A 12,773-nucleotide genomic window follows, 5' to 3' on the forward strand; every position below is an offset into this window, starting at 1 on the left:
CCCATCCTACTCTCTCACTGGGGCTGTTACGGATTTAAGTGTGTCGCCTCAGAATTCACATGTTGAAGTCCTAACCCCTAATGTGACTGTATTTAGAGATGGGGACTTTCGGGAAGGTAATTAAAGTTAGGTGAGTCATAAGGGCTGGGCTTTAATCCCACAGGAACGGTGTCCTTAAAAGAAAGAGATGCCAGAGCTGCGTCTCTCCCTCTCTCCCCTTATGCAAAAAGAGCCCACGGAGAAGGTGCCAACTACAAGCCAGGAAGGGAGATCTCACCAGAAACCAAATCTGACGTCACGTTGATCTTGGACTTCTAGCCTCCAGAAATGGGAGAAAATAAATTTCTGCTGTTTAAGTCCCCCAGTCTATGGTATTTTGTTATGGCAGCCCTAGCAGGCTAATACGTGGGGCACCAGGCCCTGAGACCATCCCCACCCCCGAACCTTTCTCTTCGGAACTTACCCAGTCTCTGCCCCCTTCCTTCAGAGCCCTTTCTCAGCAGCAATGGGGGGTCAGGGGTCACCACAGACTTTCCCCCAATTCTCAAGACATTCCTTATAACACAGGCTTAGAATGTAGTCCATGCGATGTCTCCAGGAACAATACACACAGCCGGAGAAGTCCTTCCTGTCTTGGTCAATTCCATCTTTCCCAAATACTTCCATCTGGAGCCCATTTTGGGGTATTACACTAGTTTCCTGTTCCTGCTATAACTAATTAATATAACTGTAGTGGCTTAAAACCACACACATTCATTCTTCTACACTTCTAAAGGCCCAAAGTCCAAAATCGGTCTCACTGGGTCAACATCAAGAAGTTTGCAGGGCTTCCTTCTGGAGATCCTTGCCCATCACACATCCTCGGCATCCCCACATCGCACGGTCTTCTCCTGCTTCCACGATCACCTTGCCTTCTTCTGATTCTGATTTCCCACGGCCTTCACTTATAAGGACCCCTGTGATTACGTTTAGGACCCACCTGGGTAATCTGTGCTAGTCCCTCCATTTCAAGATCTTTAACTTAGTCCCATCTGCGAAGTCCCTTTTGTCATATAAGGGAACATTCACAGGTCCTGGGTATTAGGATGTGGCTATCTTTGGGGGGCACATTATCTATCCCAGCACAAGTGTGTAATACGAACATAGTTTAGGAATCTCTAGGTTCTGAAAGGAAGGACTCTTGCTATGTCACATGGCACAATGGACAGAAGAGACCTAGCTTTCCCCTTGCTAATGCTTCTCCTTATGAGCTGTGTGCCTTTGGGCTGATTACCTAACCTCTCTCTGCTTCTACCTTCTCACTGATTCAATGGAGATACTAGTACTCACCTTCCCGCACATTGGGAGGGCAGGGAACACAAAGCAAGTCCTGGATGCCTGGTGGCTACTGTGTTTGCCTCTAGACTGAGGCTGAGTTCAGTCTCCTCCTGGTCTTAGAGGTGGTAGAAGGACTCTGTTTGCAAAACACCAAGATTGCTTCCCTTGGGCAATGCCTGGTCCCCTGTCTTCTCTGCCAACTCCACACCCCAGCTCACCCACATAACTCTGGGTCATGGCCACACACAGGACATCTAATACCAGGGCATGGGGACCTTGGGAATGAAACAAGGGTTGAGCCAGCACCCTGCACCAGCATCTTGGAAATGCTCTTGAAATGATGGGGCTGAGTCCCAGAGCCCCCATTTCAAGGTTGGAAAGAGCAGTCCAGATGAGCCCACCGAAATCCTAGATACAGCCCTTTTCTAAGTAAAGAGCCCTGACCTTGAAGTTGGGGATCTGGGCACTTGGCCCCACGTTGTCCCTAATTTGATACATGACTCTGAAAAGTCCCTTCATCTTTCTGAGCCTCAACTCAGTTATTTGCACAGCCAGGGGACTGGATACAATGGTCCCTTCATCCAGCCGTGGTGACAGTCCCTCTGATTTCCACCAGACTCTCACTGTTATATGAATCCAGCAAACACATGGGGCTGCAGAGCTCTTGGGCTCACACCGCACTCCCCCAGATGTATAGCCAAGTGACTGCAGGAGACAATGGAATCAACCTGGAGAAAGGGAGGCTGGCCAGAGGGTGGTGTCCCTTTCTCCATGTCTGGAATGCCACAGCGGGTGGCCTCCCTGGGGAACCTGTGCCGTTGCAAGCAAACGGGGGTCTGGTGGGGCTGGCGGTGGGGCAGTGAGCGGGTGGCCCGGGTCAGAGCCCAGGTGGCTGTGCCAGCAGCCCGCCCATTGGCTAGAAGCCTGCCGGGACAGCACAGGGCAGGGCCGAGGGGGGGGCGGAGTCAGGGCCCAACAAAGGTCAGTGGCAAATGCTGGTTCCGGTCCCAACACTTTGCTTTTCACTGAACACGAGGGACCGTGAGCTCTGCTGCGTGCACGCTTGGCCATGGGACAAAGTAAGTACAGGCATTGAAGGCGGACAGAGGGCCCACGGGCTTGAGGGCGTATGGGGACAGTGAGGACGGGACACTGGGGTTATGGGATTTGGGGGGCTTCAAAGCTTTGGTGTTGTCCCAGAACGACCAGGAAAACTCCCCGCGGTGCTGGGGAAGGAGCCAGGGCCTTGGAGGCCACAGAGATCCCCCTCCACCACCCCCTGGCTATGTGAACTTGGGCGCGACCCTCCATCTGGCTACACCTCAGTGTCCTTCTAGGTAAGAAGCAAATTATTACACCTCCTGCAGCTGTGAAGCTTCAGTACTTGGTAGCTCTCACCCAGGAGTGATTTTATCCCCGGGGCACATCTGGCAACCGCGGGAGACATTTGTAGTTGGCGCAGCTAGAGACAGGGCTGCACGGGCATCTAGTGAGTAAGAGGCCGGGGATGCCCTAACCGCCCCCCCCAACAAGGCGCGGGACAGCCCCCGCAGCAAAGAACAGTGCAGAGGTGGAGATCCAAAGTAAGGTCGTGGGGACGCAGCGTCTGGTCCACAGGCAGTGCTCTGTAACCCAGAGCTTTTCTGTATTGTTCCGGTGCCTGCAATCTCGGAGCTTGAGAACTCAGGAGAAAGGATGGAATATCTCTCTTTCCCCAAGTGAGGGCCGCCCTGCCTGGAGGCTGTCACCCAGAGGGGTCACAGTGGCCGCTCGAGCTCCAGATGCTGCTTGGCAATTTGGTTTTTGTTTGTTTGTTTTGTTTTTAAAGATTTTACTTATTTATTTGAGAGTGAGAGAGTGCACAAGCAGGGGGAGAGGGAGAGGACGAAGCAGGCTTCCTGCGGAGCAGGGAGCCAGCCGGATGCGGGGCTCGATCCCAGGACCCCGGGATCATGACCTGAGCTGAAGGCAGACGCTTAACCGCCTGAGCCACCCAGGCGCCCCCAGGCGATTTGTTAAGTAAGCAAAATGTCAACATAAAAATGAGTGTACTTTCCAGTTTTTCTAAGGATGGGGCCCCTTGGCAAGAAATACGACAATGAAAGGGGGAGTTGCTCTCCTGGCCAATGTCCTAGGTCATGGATCAGGAAGCCACCGCATGAAGAATAAGGTGGTGGGCAGAGGGGGCCGGGAGCTGATGGATGTGTTGGTGTGGTGGTGGTTTCACGGGTGTACACGGTAAAGATGTATGTCAGTCGGACCTCAATAAAATGGTTTTTAAGAAAGAAAAGGGAAATGGAAGCCAAGCAGCTGGGCAGGAGTTGGCAAGCCCTGGGAGCCCAGCCTGACTCCACATCCCAGCATGGCGTCTAAAACCTCTGAGCACTTCATTCATTCATTCGTTCATTCATTCCAAAAAGGGACGTGAGCACCAGCCCCCGACTGCAAATCTTGCAGGGAGAGCAGGGTCGGTGTGGGTCCTCTCTGTTAGGAGCACATGCTCCAGTCGGGAAGAGAGGCTGGAACCCGGAAGGCACCAGCAAATGCATGTGGGCTCACGCTCACATCACGGTGGAGCAGTGAGATTAACAATCAAGGGGCCCTTACAGAGCATAACAACACGGGGGGGGGGGGCAGGCACAGGCGAGGGACCCCAACACCCAAAGTGGCATTCAAGCGGGGGCCTGAGGCCTAGGGAGAAGCTGGATCTGCCCCCACACACCACGGGGGCGGCAATGGCCTTCTTGGGCAGGGGGCACTGTGCCCCGGGGGGTGACTGAGGGAGATGCCTTTAGAATGGCTCTGGGGGCCGGAGGAGGAGGGGAGTGGGCCGGAGAAAGGGTCTCTACGAGGACATGGCAGGAGCAATGGGGAGAGGCAGGCCGATGTCAGAGACACTCTGGAGCTAGAAACCCACAAGCCTCGCTGATAGTCTGGAGGTGGGGAGGAAGATTAAGAAAGTTCCCTAGGCTACTGCTGCCAGGAAGCTCTTCTGGGTCTTTAGGATCCAGGGGAGGCTGGGATTTTGTCTTTCCCTCTCTGCCTGCACCCCAAGGCTCTACATCTCCTTTTGCAATCAGTGGATAGACCTTAGCCACACGCCTCCCCCAGCTGAGTCCAAAGTTGATCCGGTAGGACTTTGTCGCCTAACATTTGGAATAAATGAAGCAGATGTTGAGTCCATGGATGGGGGGGCGGGGGGGATCAGTGGGAGGACTGCCTCAGCGCCTGCCCTTCCCCTGCCCACACCAGCCGGCTCAAGCCACTTTGGCCTGGGCTGCCAGATGAGCCTGAATGATCTGCTCTCCTCCCTCAGACCTGTGGGGGCCTATCTGCAGAAACACTGGCATCAGGGGGCCCAGGAGAGGGTCAGCCGGGCCAGGGTCCCACGGGCCAGGCTCCCAGGGCCTGCAGCAGATTTGGCGTTAGCACAAGACGCTGCTCCAAGTTAGCACAAAACCCTGTCAAAGCTGCGTATTTCCCCCAGAGGCCCAGGAGTGTGATGGCACAGGCTGGGCTTGAACCTGGGAAACCTGACCCGAGCACCCTAAAGCCTTCCCCTTCTCAGAAGCGATCTCTCTCACCCTCTGTTTCCTCCTCCATACAGTGATGATGATACCGACTCCGCGTTGCTGTGGAGGGGTATAAAGGGGCTCATACAGGTGAACAGCTTGGGCAAGAGCCAGGGATACTCCCCAGGGGCTACAGGAGAGGAGGAATGAGGTCTCAGAGCCATGAAAGGAAGACAAGGGGCCGTGTGTACACCAGTCACAGGAATCTGGACTTTAATCCCAGTTCCATCACTCCCTGGCTGGGACAAGCTGTACCATTTTGCTCAGCCTCAGTTTATCCATCTGTAAAATGGTCTCAATGATGCTTACTTTCGTTGACGGTTAAATGTAGTAATATTTGTAGAGTGTCTGGCTTTAATAAGAGATAGAGAGTGGGCCCAAATGGAGTGAGGGTTCTAGGTCCCAAACCTGCAGCCCAGGGGAGAGTGGATGAGGCTGGAGCCCCCTCTAAGGAGACCCCGCTGTCCAGGGAGACTCAGAGCATGCTGGGAAAGCGGCTCTGGCCCACCAGACCTCTGCTGTTTGGCCGGGTACGGGGGGCAGGGGTGGGGAGAAGGGTTACTGGCCACAGCACTGTGACAGACCTTGAGTTGTTTACGAACAAAATGAGGCCTTCAGAGGGGCACAGACTGGCCCAAGGCCACCAGGTTGGCTGCAGGGACAGGAGGCCAGAACTCTCCCTCCTGCCTGAGCCAACTGCCCCTGGGCTCCATCCAAGCAGGACACTCCCTCGGGGTCTGCAACTATTCTTTGAAAGCGTTTCTTCTACCAGCTCGGTGTTAATCTGTGATAATGGGGGGGGGGGTGGCAGTGTTGAGCTGAATGTGCTCAGCAGCATCCTGCTACATTGATGCTCTAACACGTTGCAGGAGGGACCATACTGTGCCGTAAAATTAACTAATTTAAAGGACACAGAGATTAAGCCACCCACCCATGTCCTTTAAAGACCTGCACTCTCAGGGTGCACACAGAAAGGGGGTGCCTAGACCCTGCGGCTTAATTATCTGCTGGCTGCCGAGGCAGGGGACACAAAGGCTGGGGGCTGTCGCAGGGAAGGAGGGCCAGGGATCCAGGGAAGCCAAATGGCGTGGCGGTTCAGTGCCTGGTCTCCATGCGGCAGAACTGGGTCTGAGCCCAAGCCGTGCCCCACCAGCCAGTGACTCGGCCCCTCCGAGCTTTCGGTGAGCCCTCCGTAGATGGCGCTAGAAGCGGAACCTGCCTCTGAGGGTGGGTGTGAGGCTGACGGAGGGCAGTACGAGGAGACAGCGCAGTGCCCCACAGCAGGCCCAAGACGGCTGCAGCCGCTGTCTGGGGTCCTGGGTGGTGGGAGGTCTGCAGACACAACATTCTAAATGAGCCTCCTTTGTGAGCTCAGGTGCAGTGTGGAGTCCGGGGTGGGGGTGGGGGCTGCTCAGGTCCCTTGATTTTGCTCAAAGACAGGACGGCAGCCCAGGTCTGCCTGACCCCCAAGGTCACTGGAGCCCCCCCCCAACTACCCCGCCGCCGGCAGTGGGCCACTTTGCATGCCATGTCCAATGCAGCTGTTGGGGCCCTTTGGGGTTGGGGTTTGTGGGGGTCAGGGGACCTGATGACGTGGTGTCCGCGGTGGAAGACCCAGCTGGAGGGAGTTCTCACCGTCAAGGGCTTTCCTCAGCAGACAGGTCGCCAGGCCCACACGAGAGCAAGGGTGCGGTGAGAGCGCGTCCCCACGGCACAGCTGGGGAGCTGGGGGATCTCGGCGGGGCTTGGGCTGGAAGCTGCCACAGCCACCGCTGACCCCGCCACCACACCAGGTCTGCGCCGGGCCCTGCCACGACACTTGCCCTATGTCGACTGCTTAAAGCCCCCAGCCACGCGCTGGCGCAGGTCCCGGCGTCACCTCCGCTGCACACGTGGGGGACGGTGGCACGGGGCGTGACTGGCTTGCCCCAAACCGCTCTCTTGTAGGAAGCAGCGGGGCCGAGCTTTGAACCCAGGAGGCTGGGCTGCAGAGTCTGGGCTGCTCACAGGTGGGCCGTGAGCACGGGGGACTTTGGGAGGCCCGGGCACAGGAAGGGTGCTGGTTGGAGGGGAGGGGTCTAGGTAGGTGGACAGGAGGGAGGAAGGGGAGGAGGGGCTGAAGACCCCCCAGGGCCCACCCAGGAGACCCCCTCATCTGGGGGACGGAAGGAAGAAGAGATGTCTTGGCTCAGGCCGCCGTAACAAACATCACAGAACAGAAAATTGGTCTCGGCTCAAGGTGTCGGCAGGGCTGGTTCCTGGACTCGCAGATGCTGGTCTCCTCCCTGGGTCCTCACATGCTCTTCCCTCTGTGCGTGTCTGGGTCCTAATCTCTTCTCACAAGGACACGGGCCAGACTGAATCAAGGCCCGCCTGTAGGACCTCATTTTGACTTCATTACCTTTTTAAAGAGCCTATCTCCAAATACAGTCACATTCTGAGGTGCTGGGGGTTAAGACCTCAACATAGGAGTTTGAGGGCCACAATTCAGCCATCATAGAATAAGAGGGAAGCTGGGGTGCTCACATTAAGAGGGCAGAATTTCCTCCCTGGGTTGGGGGGGAGGTGCCTCTGACGAGGCGCCAGGATGGCCCCGGGGTCCTAGCGCAGCGCCTCCCCCACCCCTGCGCCGGGGGAAGTAGAAAAGAACCAGTTGGCATCTGCGTGTTCACCAATGAATCTCTGGAGCCCGGCACCCTGCCTGCCATGTGGGAGATGCTCAATATATATTTGCTGAGTGAACAAGGATAGACCAGCAGTCTGAGGGGCCTGTGGGGGGTAGTTGGTCTGAGTTCATAGAAGGACCACCAGGCCTTGCAAATGCTGCCCCCAGGGGTTGAAGTGACATTCAGAGGCCACTTGGGAAGCAGGCTTCTCATTCCCTGGGAACCTCAGAGATGCTGACCAGGCAGAAGGAGGAGAGCCCTGCACTCCCACCCCCCACCCCCCTGTGGCACGTACCCTGATGTGGTAGGACTCTTGCCCCAGTGGCCAGCCCCCACCTCGGGTCTGCATGCTCTGCCTTCTCCTAACTCTCCTGACCCTTAGATGCCCAAGTCCCCCACGTGTCTGTCCTCGAGCCCCCACGGCTCTCTTTAAACCCTCTCTCCCAACCGCACGGGCTCAACCTCTCCCTTAGATGCTGCACGTCGGGCGGTCACATCTCTGGGACGCGGGCCTTACCCACTTCCCCGCAGTCTCCTGGCTGGGGAGATGCACCAGCTGTGCACCCTCCCTGAGGACCCTGCCCACTTGCCTTTCAGGACGAGGAGCAGCCACAATGCAGGTCTGCCTCCTCCTGTGCCTGACGCTCCTCAGCCCGCTGGGCGCCAGCCTGCGCGGCCACCGCTCCCGAGAGGCAAAGAAGAGAGTCAAGGAGCTGCCCATGCTCAGCACGCGGGCCCCCGCCAGCAGGGACTTTGCCTTCGACCTCTACAGGGCCTTGGCTACAGCTGCCCCCGACCAGAACATCTTCTTCTCCCCTCTGAGCATCTCCACCACGCTGGCCATGCTGTCCCTGGGGGCGCGATCGCACACGAAGGTGCAGATCCTAGAAGGCCTGGGCCTCAGCCCCCAGGAGGGCTCGGAGGAGGAGCTCCACGACACCTTTCACCAGCTGCTGCGGGAGTTCGCCCAGCCCAGGAAGGACATCCAGCTGAGCCTTGGCAACGCCCTGTTCATCAGCCCCACGTTTCACCTCCAGGACACCTTCCTGAACGCCGTGAAGACGCTCTACCTGGCAGACGCCTTCCCCACAAACTTCATGGACCCCGCGGGGGCCCAGAAGCAGATCAATGATTACGTGGCAAAGCAAACGGAAGGCAAGATTGTGGACTTGGCTGAGGACCTGGATAGCACGGAGGTCATGGTTATGGTGAATTACATTTTCTTTAAAGGTAAGACCCCTGCGCGCAAGCCTGAACTTTCTCCTTTCTGCTGCTTTTGTCAAAAGAGCACCCAATGCCCACACACATAAAGGGGTGGGAGTAGATTTAGTCCCTTCTGGTGCCTGTTGACAGATGGAGGCCAACAAGCAGCTGAGGGTAAGACAGAGGCATCTTCCTATAGGGTAAGGGGATGTCAGTGACCCCGGACTGCTGTGTCCCCCACCAGGGAAGAGCTGGGTCCTGTCCATGGGCCCTGGGGTCATAGCTTACACACTAGATCTAAAGCACAAGATCGCCATGGCCACCATACCACCACTCGGGGCAGGATTGCGGGTCTTAGAAGGACCTTGGAGGGCCTTCCCTTGCCCCCACCTCCTTGCCCCCATGCCCTCCTAGGGGCTGTTTCCTCAGTGGAGAAATCCTTTGACAAGCACCTGTCCCTCTGGAGAGTTCTCCCCCTCTCCCACAACAGCGGATTTCTCCACATTCATCTCCTTGACGTTTCTGATGGATACCCCTACTCATCTCGGCTCTCATGAGAGCTTCTCCTTCTAGATGCTGAGCCCCTCGGTGCCTGTATGGGGCCTGGCTGAAGATGGGAAGACAGGGGTGAATAAAGGAGGGGAGGGAGGGAGGAAAGAGGAAAATAGTTAGCTTGTTAACCGCCTCCCCCCTTCCTAGGAGTGCAGATGGCAAGCAATCCAGCTTGGAATCCAAGATTTATTATCCCCCAGGGCAGGGCTCTCTCTAGGACACCAGGCTGCGGGGGACAACTGGATAGCACAGACATAAGCTACGAGGGGCACTGGGGTGGGTTCCGAATCTGATGACTACCAAGAAGATGGAAAGAACTACTTGTATCTCATTGATGTAGAAATGCAGCAGGAATCAGACGGAGCAGGAAGCATAACTGAGGGCTTTTCAGTAAGAAGAATCCTGTATGTCCAGGAACCTTACAAACCTCTCTCCCAAACTTAGATCAAAATCCAAAAATGGGAAAAGAGTGAACAACAGAATAACTCCCCCAGGTGTAGTGTCGATTTGTCAGCCATCCATACCGTTGACCCTCTTCCCGAGCATATTTGACCTTGAGTAACACCAGAGAATCAAACAAACACCATTGACGGTTGAGGGCCTCCAAAGACATGAAAAGCATCCTCCTTGCTTTGCCCATGTCAAAGGAAAAGGCCCACAGAAAGTTCAGGCACGTCCCCGAAGTTATAAAAAGGCTCACCTTTCTATTCCAGGGGTTCTGTGGTCCCTGCCACCAAGGAGACTGTGCCAGGGAAGATGAGCTCTGTTTGATGGGTTTACTGTCTTGACACTGTTCGTTTGCAGCTCAGAATTTCTAATGTCTTTTCCATTTTGGTATTTAGCTAAGTGGGAGACAAGCTTCGACCACAAAAGCACCCGAAAGCAGGATTTCCATGTGACTTCAGAGACGGTGGTGCGGGTGCCCATGATGAAACGGGAAGACCATTATTATTACTTCCTGGACCGAAACCTCTCCTGCAAGGTGGTGGGCATCCCCTACCAAGGGAATGCCACCGCTTTCTTCATTCTCCCCAGTGAGGGCAGGATGGGACGGCTGGAGAACGGACTGAACGAGGAAACACTGAGGAAGTGGCTCAAGATGTTCACAAAGAGGTATTCTGCAGGTGACGTGGGGCCAGCCTGGCCCCGCATACCCCCAGGGAGACACAGCAGTGGTGGGAGGGTCTCACCCAGCCCAGGAGCGGCCTCCAAACCCAGAGCCATCGAGAGAGGTCCCGGCCCCCAGGGCCTGGCTTAGCTGGAGGGAGCCATCAGAGTGGAGTGGGCAGGGACCTCTGGGGACAGCCCAGGTCCAAGTCCAGAGTGGGGTGGGCTCTGGACAAGGGGCGGGAGGATCATTACAAAGCCGAGGGGAGATAGCAGGGGTATGAGCTCAGTGAGCTGATGCTCTAGGGAGACTCTAAGAAAAGTTCTGTCCTCTTTCCAGGCAGCTTGAGCTCTACCTTCCCAAGTTCTCCATCGAGGGCTCTTACCGGCTGAAGGAGGTCCTCCCCACGCTGGGCATCAGTGATGTCTTCACCTCCCATGCTGACTTGACTGGCATCACCAACCACTCCAGCATCCAGGTGTCTGAGGTGAGCTCGGAAGCTCCTGAGCCCCTGTTTTCAGAGCTTTCTGTTCTCTTCTGTTCTATTCTCTTCTACCCCACTCCACTCCACTCTTTTCATTCCATTCCATTCCACGTTCCACATTCTCTCTCTCTCCTCTTTTCCCTCAAGAAGCAAAGATACCACTTTGTGTCTTATCCCATGTGCAGTGGGAAACCATATCCAGCACTGTGTCTTAGGAGGGTCTCTCATTAAGCAATCAAAGCTAAGAATTAGGGGCTCGCTCCTTCACTCACTAGCTGCGTGACCTCCAACAATTACTTGCCCTCTCTGAGCCTCCTTTCTCTCTATAAAACTGGAGAGTCACAGTGCTGCTGTGAGACGCCGTGAGAATTCAATGGAAGGCAAGGCACGGTCACCTCCCGGCGCAGATCCTGGTGCGTGGTAGCTGCACGGCTGTGTCATTTGCATCCGGCTTGGTGGCGAAGTTGCACAGAGACTTGGACAGGGATGCCACAGGCAAAAGCTCTGCCAGCTCCTGGGATGGCATCTCCCAGCTCCTGGTGGCTCGGTGACACCTGATGTCTCCTCTGCAGATGGTGCACAAGGCCGTGGTGGAGGTGGACGAGTCGGGGACCAAAGCGGCTGCAGCCACAGAGGCCATCTTCATGTTCAAGTCGGCCCCAATGAGCTCTCAAAGGGTCATGTTCAACAGGCCTTTTATGATGCTTATTGTGGAGAATTCCACCAACATCCTCTTCCTTGGCAAAGTGACCCACCCCTGAGGTCGGGGTTTCTCCTGAAAGGCCACAGGCCTCTGGAGTGGAAGCTGAAGGTGCACTGTGGCATCTCTCTGCTGGGAGCTGGTGATTTACACAGGTTTCGTGGACTAATGAGGCTTTTACAAGTAATAATAGTCACAGTATTGATATACTAATGATTGTTTCTTCTCACACAACTGCATGACGTGGACACCTTGAAGCACCTTCAAGAGCATTTGGTTTTGCCCTCACCCTTCATCAGTGGAGTCTAACACTGAGGCCCAGAGAGGTTGGTTGACTTGCCCAAGGTCACACGGCACGTTAGTGGTAGACAGAAGCCCAGAATCCAGGCCCCTGACGCCCAGTCCAGTGCCACAGAGCTCTGTAGGAGGATTGTTCTGGTAGACATTTCTACCGAGAAATGTATTTCCAAGCCGAGTCCTCCTCTTACCAGCAAACCAGCCATCAGTTCATCACGGTGTGGAAAGAACACTGAAATGGGAGTCTGGAATGGGGCTTCTGTCCCAGCTAACCAGCTGCGGGACATTGGGGTAATGCTGTCCCTCTCTGGACCTCCATTTCCCCCTCGCATACAATGAAGGATCAGGTGAAGGGTGGAAGGCTCCTCGACATTATATAAGGAAGCTGAGGTGTTCCCTGCCAGTCACAGTAGATTTTAACACATTCCAGTGCTACTTGTCCTTGAAGAAAAGCAAGTGGACAGCAGGGTGGAAATGGCCCATCACAGCATCGAACCATCCTGTGGCTTCAGTTACAACCTCCCGGCGTTGGCTGGGGGCAGGAGCACAGAGACCTGTGGCAAATACTACAGTATCTTTTGAAGACATTGATGACTAACTGTGACTTTTAGTGTCAACAGTAACAATAAAACACTCTGCAAACACTGCGTGTCATTGTCCTTACGGAAATAACGCTGGGAATGGCGACATTAATAGCTTACCATGTGGCAAGCTTGGTGCTAGGCGCTTTACCTGGATGGCTGCATTTATCTGCTGGGAGGCAGGTACGCTGTTGTCCCCATTTTACAGATGGGGAAGGCTAGGCTTGCAGAGAGCGGGCTGCTTATCCAGCCACACAGCTTCTAAGGGGTGGAGGCAGGATTTGACCCTGGGT

The 12,773-nt window shown here is 55.5% G+C and overlaps 1 protein-coding gene across 1 annotated transcript; it reads left to right on the forward strand.

The window, feature by feature from the left end:
* The first annotated feature begins 2,275 nt into the window (after positions 1-2,275).
* On the forward strand, positions 2,276-12,546 carry SERPINA5 (serpin family A member 5). The gene is made up of 5 exons (XM_036071864.2): positions 2,276-2,396; positions 8,153-8,785; positions 10,153-10,423; positions 10,758-10,905; positions 11,475-12,546. The coding sequence occupies exons 1-5, from the start codon at positions 2,387-2,389 to the stop codon at positions 11,661-11,663; spliced, it is 1,251 nt and encodes a 416-aa protein (XP_035927757.2). The 5' UTR covers positions 2,276-2,386; the 3' UTR covers positions 11,664-12,546.
* Positions 12,547-12,773: the final 227 nt, after the last annotated feature.

The sequence above is a fragment of the Halichoerus grypus genome, chromosome 8 (assembly GCF_964656455.1).
Source record: "Halichoerus grypus chromosome 8, mHalGry1.hap1.1, whole genome shotgun sequence".
In the NCBI taxonomy this organism is placed as follows: Eukaryota; Metazoa; Chordata; class Mammalia; order Carnivora; family Phocidae; genus Halichoerus; species Halichoerus grypus.